General features: G+C 46.6%; 1 protein-coding gene across 21 annotated transcripts in view; it reads right to left on the bottom strand.

Moving 5' to 3' along the window:
* abi3bpb (ABI family, member 3 (NESH) binding protein b) overlaps window positions 1-4,578 on the bottom strand; it is a 34,635-nt gene extending 30,057 nt beyond the window's left edge. For 4 of the 21 annotated variants that reach the window (XM_033615863.2, XM_078165755.1, XM_078165754.1 and 1 more), the window contains exon 1: window positions 4,286-4,573. In XM_033615863.2, coding sequence (XP_033471754.1) covers window positions 4,286-4,364 — 79 coding nt within the window. In that variant the 5' untranslated portion in view covers window positions 4,365-4,573. Of the gene's footprint in view, window positions 1-4,285 lie in introns of all 21 variants that reach the window. The other 17 variants (XM_078165748.1, XM_078165749.1, XM_078165750.1 and 14 more) reach the window with 10 other exon arrangements.
* Window positions 4,579-20,317: the final 15,739 nt, after the last annotated feature.

Genomic DNA, 20,317 nt, shown 5'->3' with positions numbered 1-20,317 from the left:
GAAACTGCCACAGACCCCCATCTGTTCCACAAAGGTTCTAAAAAACTACCACAAGTAACCACAATGGGTACAACAAAGCACCACAGAGTACCCAGAAAGTACCACCAGTATTACATGAAGTTACTGCTACACTGCAGAAGTATCACAAACAACCATAGCGTACCATAAAGTACCAACACAACCACAGCAAGTATCCAAGAGTACAACGTGAGTACTGCAAGAAACTGTTACAACAAAAAATATGAAGTACTACAAAGAACTATCAAGTGCACATCAAAGTACTACAACAAAATGCCAAAGGCCCCTGGAAGTACCACAAATAATAATACTTTTACACAAAGTATCAATAAAGTACCACAACGTACCAAAAGAACCACAGAAAATAACCAAGTGTACCTCAAAGTACTACGAGAAACTGCCACACACCCCCATTTGTACCACAAAGAGTCCAAAAGTGACCACAATGGGTACATGAAAGTACCACAAAGCATTACAAGTAACACACAGTACCCAGAAAGTACCACCATGTACTATAGAGAACTTCAAAGTGTATAAGTATACAGAAAAGTATCAAAAAGACGACCAAAAGGACACAAGAGTAGTACAAGAAGTTACTGCTGCTGCAACAAAAGTACCACAAACAACAGAAGTGTACAATAAAGTACCAAAAGAACCACAGCAAGTATCCAAGAGTACAACATGAGTACTACTAGAAACTGCCACAGATCCCCATTTGTTCCACCAGAAGTCCAAAAAAATACCAAAAGTACCACCATGTACTAGTACCATGTAAAGTATCACAAGGATGAAAGATGACACAAGTTACTGCTATAACAGTAGGACAAACAGAAGTGTACAATAAAGTACCACAGCAAGTATCCAAGAGTACAGCATGAGTACTACTAGAAAACAGTACCACAAGTACCACAATGTGAAGTACTACAGAGAACTAACAAGTGTACATCATCGTAGTACAAGACACTGCCACAGACCCCCAGAAGTACCACAGAGTATTAAAGGTATTATACACTTTAAAGTTCTCTGTAGTACATGGTGGTACTTTCTGGGTTCTTTGTGTTACTTGTAATGCTTTGTGGTACTTCTGAGGGTCTATTGCAGTTTCTTGTCGTACTTTGCAACTAGGTTCTTGTGACAAAGTATCAAAAAGTCGACCAAGACTTAACAGAAGTACAACCAGAAGTTACTGCTATGCAACAAAAGTACCACAAACAACCATAGTGTACAAGGAAGTACCACAACGTACCAACACAACCACAGCAAGTATCCAAGAGTACAACATGGGTACTACAAGAAACTGCCACAGATCCCCATTTGTTCCACCAGAAGTCCAAAAAACTACCAAAAGTACCACAAAGTATTACAACAAAACGTACCCAGAAAGTACCACCATGTACTAGTACCACGTAAAGTATCACAAGGACGAAAGATGAAAGAAGTTACTGCTATAACAGTAGGACAAACAACAGAAGTGTACAACAGCAAGTATCCAAGAGTACATCCTGAGTACTACTAGACACTGTACAGACCCCCAGAAGTACCACAAGTAACCACAACGAGTACAACAAAGTACCACAAAGAGATATTCACCAGAGTAACAATGTGCACAATAAGGACATCAGAGTACACAGAGTCAAGTAGAAGTATCATGAATTTATACATGAAACGAACACAAGACCCCGTCAGCTGTCTTATGGTATCAAAAAAACTACCACGAACATATTTATACACGTACTGACACGAAGAATCAGTGAGACGAGTTCTGAAGTGAACTCTGAAACAGAACAAAAACTGAATGGAGTTGGTTGAGTTTCTGCGTCGGTCTCAGCTACACTAACAAACTCTGTTTGATGTGTCAACTAATGAGCTGCTGCTGGTTTTACTGGTCTGGTTTACTGGTCTGGAGGGAAACATGGAGAAGAAACTCCAATGAAACTGTTGCGAAACACTCTTTAATTACTTGATGTATTTCTCTGATAACTTCACTTAATAAAGGGGATTTGGCGCCACCTGCAGGTCAAATTTAACCCTTTACAGGCGGAATAAAAACAGAAGAATCTGAGTTCTCGGTCGTCGTTGTGGAAAAAAACAGGAACACCAAACTAAATCATAAAAAGCTTTATGTGGATCTTTACAGCTGGGTGCGGATCATCTGAGCTGCAGTTTGGTGAGGAGGCGAGCAGCTGGACGAGTCTCTGCAGAAACATGACTTGTGTGGACGAGAGGAAAAGATTGTCCCTAAACGTGTCAGAGTGCCAGTGGAGTTTGGTTGGCTCAGTCGCTGAGTGCTTCTCACTGTTCATTACATGTTTCGCTCACGCTGCAGTTTTGTCTCTCGTAAACTTCCATATAAAGAAACCCCCTCTGTGTGTGTGTGTGTGTGTGTGTGTGTGTGTGTGTGTGTGTGTTGTTTTTGGCAGTCTCCCGCCTGGTGAGGTAATCCTCTCCTCTGCGAGTCTTCAGACCACCGCGCCGCTCTGAAGGAGGATTTCATCGTCTTACATAACGTTAACAAACTCAATGAGGCAGAAAATCACAGGTTAGATCAGGAATTAGCTCCGCCCCCTCTCCACGGGAGAATCACACCTGTCTGCATGAGTCCTCACATCACACCAGCGTCACACCAACATCACAACCTGCACTGAAAATGCACCAAAATGCATGAAAAGAAAACCTGCACAACAGTGACATGTGATCACTGTCCTGCAGCTTGAGCACCTGAACGCCTCGTTACACACAGGTACAGAGGAGGGAACATGCTAAGAACCCTCATTACTACCGCAGGGATGCAGAATGTCTACTAAGAGATGCAAAATGACCACTGAGAGACGTAAAACAACCATGAGGAGACACAAAATTATCTCAGAGAGGTGCAAAATTTCTACAAAAAGATGCAAAACGACCTCAAAGGGATGCAAAATTATCTCAGAGATGCAAAATGACCACGAAAAGATGCAAAGTTGTGTCAAAGAGAAGCAAAATTTCTACAAAAAATGATGCAAAATGATCACAGAGGGATGCAAGAAGAACACGAAAAGATGCAAATCGACCTCAACGATGAAAATGAACCACAAAGGGATGCAAAATTTCTACAAAACAGATGCAAAACAACCACAGAGAGGTGCAAAATGACCACACAGGGATGCAAAATGAACACAAGGAGGTGCAAAATTTCTACAGAGAGATGCAAAACAACCTCAAAGGGATGCAAAATGAGGACAGAGATGCAGAATGACCAGGAAAAGATGCAAAACCAACACAAAGAGATGCAAAATGACCACAGAGATGTGAAACAACCACTAACAGATGCAAAATTTCTAGAGATGCAAAACAACCATGAAAGGATGCAAAATGATCTCAAACAGATGCAAAATTTCTGCAAAAAATGCAAAAAGGGATGAAGCAAAATGACCACTAAGGGATGCAAAAAGAGCACAAAAAGATGCAAATCGACCTCAACAATGAAAATGAACCACAAAGAGGTGCGAAATGACCACAAAGGGATGCAAAATGAACACAAGGAGGTGCAAAACTTCTACAGAGAGATGCTAAACAACATCAAAGGGATGCAAAATGAGGACAGAGATGCAGAATGACCGGGAAAAGATGCAAAACCAACACAAAGAGATGCAAAATGACCAGAGATGCAAAGCAACCACAAAGGGATGCAAAATGATCTCGGGGAGACGCAAATTTTCTACAAAAAATGCAAAAAGAGATGAAGCAAAATGACCACTAAGGGACGCAAAACCACCACAAAGACACAAAGCGTCCACACAGAGACACACCTGTTTGCGGAGTTATTGCCTCACAGCAAACTGCTCTGGAACGTGCAAACATGAACGCACCAACACGCTGCAGGACAACGTGCAGCTTCATCACTCAGCACCTGAACGCCTCGTGACACAGGTACGGAGGATCCAGCACGCCGCACCTGAGAACCTGCGTCCTGTCCTCTTGTCCCTCTGTTGTCATGGACACCTTGATCCTGTCTCTGTCTCCACACTCTGCACCCTGCTGTGATCTGACCTGTTGGCTCGTGTCTTTCCCCCTGTCTTTCCCCCTGTCTGTCCCCCTGTCTGTCCCCCTGTCTGTCCCCCTGTCTGTCCCCTTGTCTGTCCCCCTGTCTGTCCCCTTGTCTGTCCCCCTGTCTGTACCCCTGTCTGTCCCCCTGTCTGTCCCCTTGTCTGTCCCCCTGTCTGTCCCCTTGTCTGTCCCCCTGTCTGTACCCCTGTCTCATCTGCTCAGTCTGAATCTGTCCACTCACCTCTGATCGTCTGTGCAGGGATGCCCTGGAGGACAAAGGTCCCTCCGAGCAGCAGCAGCAGGAGAGCGATGCCTGCCATGACCTCTCAAAGCTCCAGGAGGAAGATGATGAAGAGGAGGACGATGATGAAGAGGAGGACGATGATGAAGAGGAGTGACCAGGAGCTGAACAACTTCACTGAGCGTGCTCAGTCTTAGGACTTATCAGCTGTGGAACGTTCTTGGTGTGGAGAGGAGGACCACAGAAACACCTCCATCTATAGGCTCTGCAGGGGGGCGTGGCCTGGACGACATCATCACCTTCCTCTCGTACTGTACGCTCCCTCCTCCTCCTCCTCCTCCTCCTCCTCCTCCTCCTCCTCCGCTCTCTTTTCTTCTCTCTGAAACCTCAAACATGAGGTTTTTCTTTTCTCTCTGCTTTCTTCATCATGTACCCTCTCCTCTCCTCTCCTCTCCTCTCCTCCTCCTCCTCTCCTCTCCTCCTCCTCTCCCTCTCCTCTCCTCCTCCTCTCCCTCTCCTCTCCTCCTCTCAGTGTGTTGTTTCCAGTCCCTGTTGGCTCTGTGATGGTGTATAACTCCTGCCAGCGGAGCTGTGGAGGGAAACACAACCAGGACAAACTGAAAACAGCAGGAACATGAGGACAGACACACATCAGCTCAGTGACGCTCTGTGCTGTCCTCACTGTCCTCACTGTCCTCACTGTCCTCACTGTCCTCACTGTCCTTTAGAGTCTCACAGTCACCGTTAATGACATCACTGCTGCTCCCTTCAGGCTGCAAAACGTACAACAACAATACACTGACCACAGAGAGTGTTTTGTGTCTCTTTGTGGTTGTTTTGTGTCTCTTTGTAGTTCTTTGTGTCTCTTTGTGGTTGTTTTGTGTCTCTTTGTGGTTGTTTGTGTCTCTTTGTGGTTGTTTTGTGTCTCTTTGTGGTTGTTTTGTGTCTCTTTGTAGTTGTTTTGTGTCTCTTTGTGGTTGTTTTGTGTCTGTTTGTGGTTGTTTGTGTCTGTTTGTGGTTGCTTTGTGTCTCTGTGGTTGTTTCGTGTCTCTCTGCGGTCGTCTCCTGTCTTCCTGTCAGAACTCATATTAATAATAAGAGTTTGTTTGTTTTCAGAACCAGAATCAGCTGAGACTCAAACATTTGTGAGGAGGAGGACGATGAAGGTTTGGACTGACAGGAATGTAAATCAGCTGTGGACATGCGTGTGCGTGTGTGTGTGTGTGTGTGTGTGTGTGTCTTTGGGTCACTGAGGTTTTGGTCCACGTGCTCACAGAGAAGCTTGTGAAACCAGAGCGTCCTCGGTGGCCTCGCCGCTCCTGGAGCTGAGCATGATGGGAAGAATGAAACACCACAACACCCCACAACACCCCACACACACACACACACACACACACGCATGCACGCACACACACACACACACAGACCCCACCCGCATCACAACACATCCGCCCGCTTCACACGTGCATGCTGGGAAAAGAGCCACAGAGCCAAAAACGCTGACGTGTTTTCTCCGTGTTGGAGACCTGAGGAGGGGGGCTGAAGGGAAAACCCGAACACTGGACCTGGACTCTGTGGACGCAGTGGGTCCAACACGTGGCGTCACATGCGACAGGATGGAGCTGCAGCGCTGCCAAACAGCAGCTGATGCAGAGGAAGACTAGAGCTGTGTTACAGAGACAAGAGAAGAAGAAGAAGAAGAAGAAGAGGAAGAGGAAGAAGAAGGCGGTGTTCAGATCCAGCTGCAGTGTCGGATCCTCCACCTGTCAGTCAGCTTCTGCATCTTTGCCTAAACAATGTGTCAGAGCTGAGACAGTCTGCCCCCTGTGGACATCTGCAGTACTGAAACTACAACCAGAAACCACCCTGACAGAGTCTGTAAGGCTGCGCTCACACACAACCTGACAACAGGCTGATGTTTACCATGCTGACCATCTCTGTGTGGTCACAAAACAACCACAAACAGACACAAAACAACCACAAAGAGGCGCAAATCAACCACAAAGAGACACAAAACAACCACAAAGAGACACAAAACAACCACAAAGAAACACAAAACAACCACAAACAGACACAAAACAACCACAAAGAGACACAAAACAACCACATGAAATGAAGGTGTTCCTGCTCTGAGTGTGTGTGTGTGAACGCACTGGTGTGAGCGTGAGGCGCTGAATCAAACCGGTTGTGTCCTTTAAGTTCAGCAGAAACTGAACAAACTGTTTCTTTGAAGTGTTTCAAACAGGCCGTAAAGATTCTGACAGCTGCAAACAACAAGCTCCGACTCGCCACAGTCGACACCTTGCTGCTCACAGGTCGGCAAAGTTCACTCCTCTTCATGTTCTTCATAAAGTCTGAGCGGCTCCACGCCTCGTCCTGTAAAACTGAAACGCTCCCACATTAAACAGCTGAAGGAACGCGGCCCGAGGCGCAGCGCTCCACTGCACTCTGCTAATTAGGTTAACGAGGCGCTGCTGGTATCCCACGGCTAATTAACAGTCAACTACAACTGAAACAAATACACTGAACATTGAGGTTCCACCTTAATGACAAACAGAACGTTCACCTGCAGCTCTGATGCTGCTAACACCGACAGTACTTAAACAAACATAAACATGTTGGTTCTGAACGTTCTGTAAAGTGACGGAGAATCTGACGGTGTCATCAGGAGGTGACGTTCAGCACAAACATCTGAAGATGTTGTTATTTACCGAGACTTCACTGTGGTTCCTGTCGGAACGCTGCCAGGACTTTAAACTCACGTGATGTTTTACCACACCAGAACCCAGTGATGTTTGTTCCTAAACAGAACCACATGTGAACACAGCGTCGTTAAAACATAAATAAATGTAAAGTTTAATTTCAGAAACAAACAGTTGTTCTGGTGACAAGGCCGAAACTAAACATCAAACATTCAGTTTGATTTGAACGTTTTTTATTTCAGTCTGATGGGAATCAAAAAGTAGAATTTAAAAAAAAAACAAAGGTAAAGTTTCAATTTAAGATGAGAACTTCAGGAACACAAAAACTTACAATCAGGTCATTTAGAACAACCTTCAAACTTCCTGCAGAACCAGGAGCAACAGCAGTGAGTTGATGGTTCTCAGCAGGATCACAAACACAAACGTTCACACCTGCCTCAGCGAGGACAAAGCAGCCGTTATTAAAGAGCCAGCAGCTGTTTGCTTCCAGGTTCCACTGCCACTCCTGACCTTTACTAACACACGCAGGCCTTCACAATAAAAGCCTGGATGACCCAACACAACCTGGGCCTTCACAATAAAACACTGACTTCACCACTGATGAAGTTTCCACGTTCTGTCATTGAGTCAGGAACTGGTTCTACCGATCAGTCTGATTACACAGAGACACATCAGTGTGGGACAGGCCCACAGGGGACAAACTGGTCCAGAGAAGACGGACTGGTCCACAGAGGACGGACTGGTCCACAGAGGACGGACTGGTCCACAGAGGATGGACTGGTCCAGAGAGGACGGACCGGTCCACAGAGGACGGACCGGTCCAGAGAGGACGGACTGGTCCAGAGAAGACAGACTGGTCCACAGAGGACGGACAGGTCCACAGAGGATGGACTGGTCCACAGAGGATGGACTGGTCCAGAGAGGACGGACTGGTCCACAGAGGACAGACTGGTCCAGAGGGGACGGACTGGTCCACAGAGGATGGACCGGTCCAGAGAGGATGGACTGGTCCACAGAGGATGGACCGGTCCACAGAGGATGGACCGGTCCAGAGAGGATGGACTGGTCCACAGAGGACAGACTGGTCCAGAGAGGATGGACTGGTCCACAGAGGACAGACTGGTCCAGAGGGGACGGACTGTCCTCGACATAACTGAACATTTTAATTTCACGTCACGTTCTCAGACTAAACTAAAGGTGGACATCAGGAGGGACACTGTCCGTCCTCAGCTGAACAGCCCAGGTGTGAACACGGAGCTCTTGAACCAATCAAACATCTCCGTCATGCCAGAGTGCCGGCGTGGACTCGGCGTGCCAGAGCCCAGGAGCCACCTGCATCACATCAGGGCGCTGCAGCCCGAGGAGGAAACCGGCGAGGCTTATATAACCCCGGCTCGTCTCTCACAGAGCCATCTTTGTCCTACATCAAGACATTTTTACACTTTAATCAGAACCTCAGAGTTCTGCCTGAAACGTTCTGAATGTGTTCGTTAGCTCAGGATTCATCAGAGTGTTCAGGCCGCCGGGGAAACTCTTCTTCTTCTTCTTCTCTTGTGGTGCTGCTCAGCTGCGGCGCTGATGTGGAAAGTGTTAGCAGATGTCGCCTGCGCGGGCCAAGCGCCACCATGTCCCCCTTCCCCTCCTCCACATCAGCTTCCCCCACTTGGAAAGGTCTCAGGTTTGGAGAGACGAGTGGAGGAGAGGACGGTTTATTTTCCACGCCAGCTTACATGAAGAGAAGTTCTGTGAGGCCTGAAGACGAGAGAGGAGGAGGAGGAGGAGGAGGGAGTGTGGACCCAGAGACGAAGAGGAAACCCCCCAAAACACCACGGAGAGCTAGGATCAGTTTGGGGGGGGGGGGGGGGCGAAAACATAAAATCACATTTCACATGTTCTGCCTTTAATACGTATTTTATTTCCAAACCTTAACACTGCATCAGATCATCTGAGGCTCAGACTGGACGTTATTTCGTGTTAAACACTTTCAGATACTCAGTAAATATAAACGTGCTGTTGCCTGGTTACGGTTCAGATATTTGAGATGGTACCTGTGTCCCTGACAGTAAATGCTAAAACAGTGCAGCTCAGATAATTTAACCTGTGAACCCTGCTCCAATCACAGACGTCACCTGTTGAGTCAAACTGTTACCCAACCCCTGAGTCCTGCTTCTTCCCAGCACATGAAACACAAGCTGCCTCCCATTAGATGAAACCGATCACCTCAAACTGCAGGAAAAAAAAAGAAAGACCTTCGTCGTTACGCAACCAAAGCTAACGGCCTCTGACAGGAAGGCTGACTGCGTCTGGATCCAAACCGAGGAGGAGAACAATCAGAGAGCCACTTGTTCTCGCTGAGGACTGTGTTTCCCATTAAACCCCCACACAGCCAAGTCCAGATACTTTCCAGTCGCTGTCAGATCTCAAAGAGACACCTGCCGAACCAAAACCAGTCACATCAGCTTCTTCTGACCCAGAAGTGGGTTTTAGTTTGAAAGAAAAACCCTCAGACTTTGACTCTGGCTCAACTTGCTCACGTTCTTCCTCCAGGAAATGATGCATTAGTACAAGGTTTGACTGCAGAGAGGTTAGAACACCCTGGAGCTGCATACAGGCCTTAAAACCCTGAAACCTTCCAAGAACTGAACTCCTGAACTGTGAAAGAATAAATAAAACCTGTCTGCAAGAACTCTTATTTTTGAAGTATTTTATATTCTATGCATTAGAGAACCCTCAGAGAGGGTTACATACTGCAGTGTCTGAACAACTCACCGAGTCATAGTCCAGTCCCACATTCCTGCTGGTTACCCGATCATAACCTGCCGGGTGTCCGATCATAGTCCGATCCCAAGTTGTCCTAACCCTGAACCCTTTTAGCCATTATACCGTGGTGAAAAAGGCCCAGAGACATGGGGCCAGACTTTTTCAGAAAGCTGCCAGAGAAGGCTTTCAAGACCCTGTTTTCATCATCAGGGGGCGCTGTCCCTTGATATTTAACGGCAATGTCAGCCTCTTGTCAAGGAGCTACATCACATTTTACAATGCAGACATGTTCACCGTCCCCCAGTTAGCCTAGATACTAAATTTGGGACGAATCAACTTTTTCATGGAGGAAAACTTATTAACTTATTACAACTTCCAGATTTGAGATGTTCATTTCCAGTTTCACAAGGCTCAGACCCTTCCCCTTCCCATGCACAATCTACCAGGTGCCCGATCATAGTCCGATCCTAACCTACCAGGTGCCCGATCAAAGTCCGTTCCTAACCTGCCAGGTGCCCGATCAAAGTCCGTTCCTAACCTGCCAGGTGCCCAATCATAGTCCGATCCTAACCTACCAGGTGCCCGATCAAAGTCCGATCCTAACCTACCAGGTGTCCGATCATAGTCCGATCCTAACCTGCCAAGTGCCCGATCATAGTCCGATCCTAACCTACCAGGTGCCCGATCAAAGTCCGTTCCTAACCTGCCAGGTGCCCGATCATAGTCCGATCCTAACCTGCCAAGTGCCCAATCAAAGTCCGATCCTAACCTACCAGGTGTCCGATCATAGTCCGATCCTAACCTGCCAAGTGCCCGATCATAGTCCGTTCCTAACCTACCAGGTGCCCGATCAAAGTCCGTTCCTAACCTGCCAGGTGCCCGATCATAGTCCGATCCTAACCTGCCAAGTGCCCGATCATAGTCCGATCCTAACCTACCAGGTGCCCGATCATAGTCCGATCCTAACCTGCCAAGTGCCCGATCATAGTCCGATCCTAACCTACCAGGTGCCCGATCATAGTCCGATCCTAACCTACCAGGTGTCCGATCATAGTCCGATCCTAACCTGCCAAGTGCCTGATCATAGTCCGATCCTAACCTACCAGGTGCCCAAACATAGTCCGATCCTAACCTGCCAAGTGCCCGATCATAGTCCGGTGCTAACCTACCAGGTGCCCGATCATAGTCCGATCCTAACCTGCCAAGTGCCCGATCATAGTCCGATCCTAACCTGCCAAGTGCCCGATCATAGTCCGATCCTAACCTACCAGGTGCCCAAACATAGTCCGATCCTAACCTGCCAAGTGCCCGATCATAGTCCGGTGCTAACCTACCAGGTGCCCGATCATAGTCCGATCCTAACCTGCCAAGTGCCCAAACATAGTCCGATCCTAACCTGCCAAGTGCCCAAACATAGTCCGATCCTAACCTACCAGGTGCCCAAACATAGTCCGATCCTAACCTGCCAAGTGCCCAAACATAGTCCGATCCTAACCTGCCAAGTGCCCAAACATAGTCCGATCCTAACCTACCAGGTGCCCAAACATAGTCCGATCCTAACCTGCCAAGTGCCCAAACATAGTCCGATCCTAACCTACCAGGTGCCCAAACATAGTCCGATCCTAACCTGCCAAGTGCCCAAACATAGTCCGATCCTAACCTGCCAAGTGCCCAAACATAGTCCGATCCTAACCTGCCAAGTGCCTGATCATAGTCCGATCCTAACCTGCCAGGTGCCCAATCATAGTCCGATCCTAACCCCTCATGTTGACAGAAGGACTCGGACACTTCCCCTCTTCTTCCTATGTTTGCTGTGAGCGAGGTCAGACCAGTCCTGGAGCGCTTACGAAACCACCATACACAGAGAACAAGAGGATCCTGGAAATAGCCTGATCCTTTAAAGTCTTCCAGCAAAGATAATCCTGTCATTATCGGCCATCCTGTTCACTTACCGTCATGTTTCAGGTTTCAGGGCTGATGGGGGTCAAGGTTAAGAGCTGTGAGAGCCTCAGCTGGGCCCCGGGGCCCCGACAACAGGGAGGGAAAGTATCTGTGATCCTCTGATTGTCAACAGGGATCTGGTTGTCTGACGTCCATGTGTGAGCCACCTGCCTCAGGCTGGTTTAACGGACGGACTGAAGACTTTAATCATGGTGATCCAGGGTTTAATGGTTTCCCTCTGAGACACGAGGATCGTCTCCTCTGTCGTCGCTCGTTATTCAGAAATATAATTAACGACTCAAAGATCCGTTAATGTCAAGAATTATTATAGTATTTGACAGTTCCTCCAGTGCAAAGTTTTGATGCTGTCACAATATTATCAATTTTATTTATTTTATTTCTATTGATTTATTTATTGTTATTTAGGGAGTACTTGTTTGAGGACATTTGGACTTTGTTATCGAAAGACGTAAGGAGAGGAGGGAGGAAGGAGAGATGAATGAGGAGACAGGAAGGAAGGAGAAAGCAAGGAGCGAGAAAGAAGGGAAGAGGCAGGGAGGAGGAAAAAGGGAGGGAAGGAGAGAGGACAAGAAGGGGGGGAAAAGAGGGAGGGAGAAAGAAAGGAAAGAGGAAGGAGGCAGGAAGGAGGGAGCAAGGATATAAGAAAGGAAGGAAGGACAGAGGGAGGAGGAAAATGGGTGAGGGACAGAGGATGGATAGGGAAGGGAAGAAAGAGGAAGGGAGATAATGAGGAAGGACGTTTTGGTCTCCAAAGTAAAAGCGTGAAGGACTTCCTGTGGTAAGGTCACCTTAGAACTGACGACCTCAGGTGACCTCAGGTGGAGGATCGAACGCTGACTTCCTGACTGGACTCGTTTTAAACTCTGTGAACTGTAACAAGTCTCACGTGTCCCGGCAGAGAGACGACTCGTCCGTCCAACTCACTGATGAGTTTCTCCACTCGGCAGGTCCAAGACCTGAGACACACAATAACAACACGGCAACAACAACCACAACAACAGTCACAGGCTGCCCCTCACAACTACGACTCCCAGGGTGCATTTCACCAGCTAACAGCAATGCAAGCTGCAGACACCTGCCCTGACAGGCCTCGTCTCCATGGCAACAGCAGCTGGGGATCATGGGTACCGTAGTCACAGCTGCGTGCCCTGAAACGACCTCTCTGACCGTCACTGATAAATATTTGGACGTGGTGTCAGCCGTCCTGACACATCAGGACACAATGAGAGACGGCGTCCAACAGCCTAAATGAGAACCATGAAGAAGAAGACAGCGAGTCCAAGACCTGCCGCCAGCGTCCAAAACAAAAACCACGCTGTGGAAAAACCCAAAAATAACCTCAGTGCTTCACACATCTGACACGAAGCAGCTGACAGTGACTGGAGAAACTTCATCATCATCACCATCATCATCATCAGCAGCAGCAGCAGCAACGTTGCCATGGAAACAAACACAGGAGGAACAGTGACTGACAGCTCAGGGTCACTCACAGGGAATACAAAAAATACAACTTTATTTGTTTCAGAGTTTTTTAACAAACTGCTTTAAAAACCTTTAAATACAAGAGCTGCAACATTATCCTGGCAGGAAACTAAGCGATGCAACTTTCTGTGGCACTATCCTGACAGGAAACTAAGCGATGCAACTTTCTGTGGCACTATCCTGGCAGGAAACTAAGCGATGCAACTTTCTGTGGCACTATCCTGACAGGAAACACAGTGACACAAGTTTCTGTGGCACTATCCTGGCAGGAAACTAAGCGATGCAACTTTATGTGGCACTATCCTGGCAGGAAACTAAGCGATGCAACTTTCTGTGGCACTATCCTGACAGGAAACACAGTGACACAACTTTCTGTGGCACTATCCTGACAGGAAACTAAGCGATGCAACTTTCTGTGGCACTATCCTGGCAGGAAACTAAGCGATGCAACTTTCTGTGGCACTATCCTGACAGGAAACTAAGCGATGCAACTTTCTGTGGCACTATCCTGGCAGGAAACTAAGCGATGCAACTTTCTGTGGCACTATCCTGACAGGAAACTAAGCGATGCAACTTTCTGTGGCACTATCCTGACAGGAAACACAGTGACACAAGTTTCTGTGGCACTATCCTGGCAGGAAACTAAGCGATGCAACTTTCTGTGGCACTATCCTGACAGGAAACTAAGCGATGCAACTTTCTGTGGCACTATCCTGACAGGAAACTAAGCGATGCAACTTTCTGTGGCACTATCCTGACAGGAAACGAGTGATGTCTGATGTAAAAAACAACCACTTACTGAAGTTGATTTTTCTCACATGATTTCCTCTTGAAAACGAGTTGCTCTAAAGCAAAGAGGATCCTGGAATGGGATGGTTTGATCCAGGTTTGGTTTTGACGTGGATCAAACCAGTACGTGTCGTTCCCTACTTTGATCGTGACACATTTGATCCGTAAACATCCAGAGAATTCTGATCCTAGCAGAAAGTGGACCCAGGCTGGATTTCAGATGTAAAGACACTTTTTTTGGACCACGTGTTTCACAGCTCTGGTTTCATGAGCTGCTGCAGGTCTCAGCACTGCATCGCTCTTACACAACATTCCTTCACTCAGCGGGTGATGAAAACACAAATATTTCCTCTTTTCATCGTCTGTCGACACGTCGTCCGTCTCACCGCAAAGCTACAATACATAACACTTTATCTCAAAATCACAACTTCAGCCTGTGAAATTCAAGAAAATATAAAAACAGGGAGTTGATATGTTTTACTTTTAAATATAAAATATTTAATTTTCATTCTTTAAATCAGAAAATAAAACCTCAAATAAAATAATAAACAAATCTAAAATAATTATAAAACATGTAAAACATTAAATGTCTTCTTGTTGCAAATATTATTTTAGTTTTATTTTAAATGATCTAATAATATGATCAAATTCAGGTCTTTATATAAATAAAACAGGAGATTCATGTTAAATAATAAATTTGAGATGATGCAAAATTTTATCTTCTTATCTTTTAAATGTTGTTTAAATTAAACTTTGTAATAAAAATCAATAAAAATTAAACAGAGTTAATTATAAAAAGAATCTAGATTTTAAACAAAATTACATTAAATATGAAAATGGAATTTAAAACAAAAAATAAAAAGAATCTACATTTACAAGGAAACAGGACAGAAAAACAAAATGAAGATGATGATGAAGAACAGTGACCTCTGCCTCACACCTGAAATCCTCTGTCAGTTCAAACCTTTATTTAAACACACACACGCACACACACATCTCTGCTGTCATCAGGTCGTCATGACGATGTGTTTGACTGACAGGTGGAGAATTGTTGAACTCGGTCACATCTGTCAATAAAGACTCCAAACTTTCCAGGTATTAGAGAATAAATTACAAAGTAATTCCTGGATATTTCAATGGCCGATGAAAAGCAGAATGTAAAAATAGATTTACAAATTAAATGTTAATTCATCAATAAACAGTTCAATATAAAAAGGGACTTACAGGAACAATTTAACTGTATTTATTTATATTTTAATAAATTCATTTGTGAACTTTTAATACCTATTCTACTAATACAAATACTTAATAATTATTTAAATAGTTTATTACAATTTCCAAACTTGTGGCCCTCTGTTCTGACGATCAGGTCAATTAAGATTAAACCCCCAAATTTTACAATAATTTACTCAGTTACTCAAATTTCTTAATAATTAATTACTTTTTATAGTAACTTTGTAAATTACATTTTGTAACCATTGTAACATTTCAGAATTTTAAAACTCCAAACACAGGTCAAACTGGAGGAATGGTTTCAATAAATAAAATATATGAATAAATATCTCATATCAATCTCTACAAAAACATCTTTGTTACCATGAAGCTTTAGTCACCAACTCAGAAACAACAGCAACTAATTTACCGTCAAAAAAGTTGACCAAAAAAACCCAACAGCCACTGAAAATGCAAAATGTTTTGCCTGTACACTACAGCTGATTATGACACACAGTTCATCGTCAGCGAAATGCAAATATATTAAAGGTTCTCTGTGGTTTCACATTATTAAACTGACCTACAGGTGGCAGCAACGCGCCAAGGAAGACCACATGAGGAGGAAACCCACGCTGACACAGGGAGAATATCTCAGAGCACCTGGAGGAAACCCACGCTGACACGGGGAGAACATGTCAGAGCACCTGGAGGAAACCCACGCTGACACGGGGAGAACATGTCAGAGCACCTGGAGGAAACCCACGCTGACACGGGGAGAACATGTCAGAGCACCTGGAGGAAACCCACGCTGACACAGGGAGAACATGTCGGAGCACCTGGAGGAAACCCACGCTGACACAGGGAGAACATGTCAGAGCACCTGGAGGAAACCCACGCTGACACAGGGAGAACATGTCAGAGCACCTGGAGGAAACCCACGCTGACACAGGGAGAACATGTCGGAGCACCTGGAGGAAACCCACGCTGACACAGGGAGAACATGTCGGAGCACCAGATAAAAGACAGCGGGTGAGTCGGGTGATACTATAAAAAATATGGTCATTTTATTTTAGAAAAACGTGCCAGCTCGCACTCACACATCATAGTTCTGTCTCCGTTCTTTAAGTAACAGCATATAAAACACAATACAAAGCACACAGACTTTAACTGCTGCACATGTGAGTTTATGAGAGTGAGAAGCCGTCAAGTCACTGTGAGATGTGTCATGTTGGTTGGGTGGTGAGGAGGTGTCTATAAAAACAAACAAACAAACTACGTCTAAACAGACAACAACAAACATCAGCTGTGAGTCTAACGGATATATTTCAATTACGATCCAGACTGGTCTTTCAAGTAAATCCAACAGACGGAGAAAATTCAAGTAATTCAAAACACAAAATGTTCAACAGAGATTTTTATCGGCCGTCGTGAGGGTGTGATTTTAGATTTAGTCTTTGTTTTTAGCTCCAGGGTCGTAAACACGTTAGTGCTAAAGTATTACTACGTTCTCAAAAAATATATATAAATACACTGCTCAAAAAAAATACTTAAATGTCACATCAGATCCTGATGAATGAATTACTCAAGTGTAAGATCTTTACTGATGTACGTTGTTTAATTTGTTGAGAACAAAATGGCATAACAGTGGTCAATGGAGACCAAATATGCCTGTATGACCTCATGACAACATCTGGGCATGCTCCTGATAAGTCGCCATGAGTGTCCTGGGGGATCTCCGACCAGACCTGGATCAGGGGAATCCAGGTCTGGTAGGAGTCGGATGCACTGATACATGTCGTCCCATAGGTGCTCAGTTAGATTTAGGTCAGGGGAACGAGAGGGCCAGTCAATGACATCAGTGCCTTCATCATCCAGGAACTGCCTACACACACAAGGCCGGGTCCTGCACCAGGAGGAACCCAGGGCCCACTGCACCAGGAGGAACCCAGGGCCCACTGTACCAGGAGGAACCTAGGGCCCTCTGCCCCAGGAGGAACCCAAGGCCCACTGCACCAGGAGGAACCCAGGGCCCTCTGCACCAGGAGGAACCCAGGGCCCTCTGCACCAGGAGGAACCCAAGGCCCACTGTACCAGGAGGAACCCAGGGCCCACTGCACCAGGAGGAACCCAGGGCCCTCTGTACCAGGAGGAACCCAAGGCCCACTGTACCAGGAGGAACCCAGGGCCCTCTGCACCAGGAGGAACCCAGGCCCACTGTACCAGGAGAAACCCAAGGCCCACTGTACCAGGAGGAACCCAGGGCCCTCTGTACCAGGAGGAACCCAAGGCCCACTGTACCAGGAGGAACCCAGGGCCCTCTGCACCAGGAGGAACCAAGGGCCCACTGCACCAGGAGGAACCCAAGGCCCTCTGCACCAGGAGGAACCCAGGGCCCTCTGCACCAGGAGGAACCCAGGGCCCACTGTACCAGGAGGAACCCAAGGCCCTCTGCACCAGGAACCCAGGGCCCACTGTACCAGGAGGAACCCAAGGCCCACTGTACCAGGAGGAACCCAAGGCCCACTGTACCAGGAGGAACCCAGGGCCCTCTGTACCAGGAGGAACCCAGGGCCCTCTGCACCAGGAGGAACCCAGGGCCCACTGTACCAGGAGGAACCCAAGGCCCACTGTACCAGGAGGAACCCAGGGCCCTCTGTACCAGGAGGAACCCAGGGCCCTCTGCACCAGGAGGAACCCAGGGCCCACTGCACCAGGAGGAACCCAGGGCCCTCTGCACCAGGAGGAACCCAGGGCCCTCTGCACCAGCCTAAGGTCGCTCTGAGGATTTCATCCTGGTACCTAACAGCAGTCAGGGTACAGCTGGCTATGACATGGAGGTCTGTGTGACCCTCCAAGGATCTGCCTCCCCAGACCATCACTGACCCACCACCAAACCCGTCATGCTGGATGATGTCACAGGCAGCATAATGTTTACCACGGCGTCTCAAAGACTCTGGGCACCAGTGACAGACCTGCTGATTTTGGATACCTAGATAGCGGTCCTGCTGCTGGGTTGATGCCCTTTTACAGCCCTGTCCAGCTCTCCTGGTGTAACGGCCAGTCTCCTGGTATCTGGTATCAACCTGACTGGGCTGCAGGTACGGCCTCATGCTACCAGTAGTGACAAGGACACTAGCAGAAGACCAAACTAGAGAAGAATCAGTGAGGAAGGATAAGGAGAGAGCAACTGTCTGTGGACACCACATAGAAAACCATTTCCTGTTTGTCTCTTTGATTTGACCCAAAGCAGCTGAAACTGATTCACAATCACTTGATTGATCCCTGAAATTTAGCTGACTTCCTGTTAGACTGTGACCATCAAGTGTTCCCTTCATGTGTTTGAGCAGTGTATGTATATAAAACTTGTTCTCTTTGGTTGGTTGTGGCTCAGGATGTAGAGCAGGTTGTTTGTCCACTACCTGGTAGATTGGCAGTTTGATCCCCGGCTCCTCCAGCTCAAATGTTGAGGTATTCTTGAGCAAAATAAAAACTCTTCAGAACAACTTAACTTGCGCAAACAAGACAATAACTTTTGAGAACAAGACAGAATAGAAATAAGATCATAAATTCCACAAACATTATTACGTTTTGTTCAGATCAGATCCCTTTAACAAGATAATATTTGTGTGATATAGTCCGGTCAATCTGACTCAAAAATGGGCCCAACCCAGGAGAAACTGCAACAGTAATGTTTCATACTTTTTATTGGTTCTAATATTAAAAGTACACCTTTGTGGATTTAGTGGAACATTAATAATTCCAGGTCAATATTTCCAACAAAGCACTTTTTAAGAGGATACTCTGATGTATTGTTCCTGTATTTGAGGCACTACCACCCAACAACCATTTTTTTGCCACACTGCTCCTATGGGTGCATCTAAACTGGGCATAAATGACTCTAGATATATTTAGTATCTATAACATCATCATTTGTTGTAGGTGTGAGAGTTATGTAGGGGACTGTAGTGTGCTGACTGGTTCTCATCCATCCATTCATTTTCATCTGCTTATCCGGGGCCAGGTCTCAGGGGCAGCAGGTCAAACAAAGCAACCCAGACGTCCCTTTCCTCAGCAACGCTTTCCAGCTCCTCCTGGAGGACCCCGAGGCGTTCCCAGACTAGATGAGATCTATAATCCCTCCAGTGTGTTCTGGGTCTGCCCCGGGGCCTCCTACCAGCTGGACCAGGAGGATCCTGATCAGATGTTGAACCACCTCAACTAAAGGTGCAGCGGCTCTACTCCAAGCTCTGATCTCTAAGGCTGAGCCCAGACACCTTACAGAGGAACCTCTTCTCTGCTGCTTGTATCTGTGACCTCATTCTTTCAGTCACTACCCAGAGCTCACGACTATAGGTGAGGGTTGGGACGTAGATGGACCAGGAAATCACCCTCCAGCTCAGCTCCCTCTTCACTACGAAGGTCCAGCGCAGCGCCCGCATCACTGCAGAAGCCGCACCACACCGCCGATCCTTCTCAGGCTCCACTCTACCCTCACTTGTGAACAAGACCTCAGGACACTTGAACTCCCTCGCTTGAGGCAGGAACTTTCTGCCAACCCGAAGGGAACAGTCCACCGGTTTTCGGCAGAGAACCATGACCTCAGATTTGGAGACTCTCATCCTGACCGCTTCACACTCTACTGAAAACTGCCCAGGTCATGCTGGAGGTCACGGTTTGATGACGCCAACAGAACCACATCATCTGCAAAAAGCAGAGATGCAATTCTGAGGTCATCAAACCGGACCCCTTCCAACGCCCAGATGCACCTTAAGATCCTGTCAATGAATATCACAACAGGATCGGTGACAAGGGAGAAGCTGGTTCTATTAGCTACTGCTCTACTCTATTCTATTCAACATTTCAAGCTTCAGTGGCACCAACGTTAAAAGAATTAAGTCCTTAATTTACCTTGATCCACTCAGTATATAATGCTGTACTTGTAATATGTTATTTGGACGTCCAAAGAGATCACAGAGATCCTCGGATGATTGCTGTTGCAGTTTTCCTGGGGTCAGACCACAGACTGACTGGACTAATATCTCGTGAAGATGTTTTGTTCATAAAGTCTCAGGTCCTTTGCAATAAAACACACATTAATTTAAAATCACTGAACCTGCAGACAGTG

This window comes from Epinephelus lanceolatus, chromosome 24 (assembly GCF_041903045.1).
Source record: "Epinephelus lanceolatus isolate andai-2023 chromosome 24, ASM4190304v1, whole genome shotgun sequence".
Lineage (NCBI taxonomy): Eukaryota > Metazoa > Chordata > Actinopteri > Perciformes > Serranidae > Epinephelus > Epinephelus lanceolatus.
This window is presented reverse-complemented; position numbering and strand designations above follow the sequence as displayed.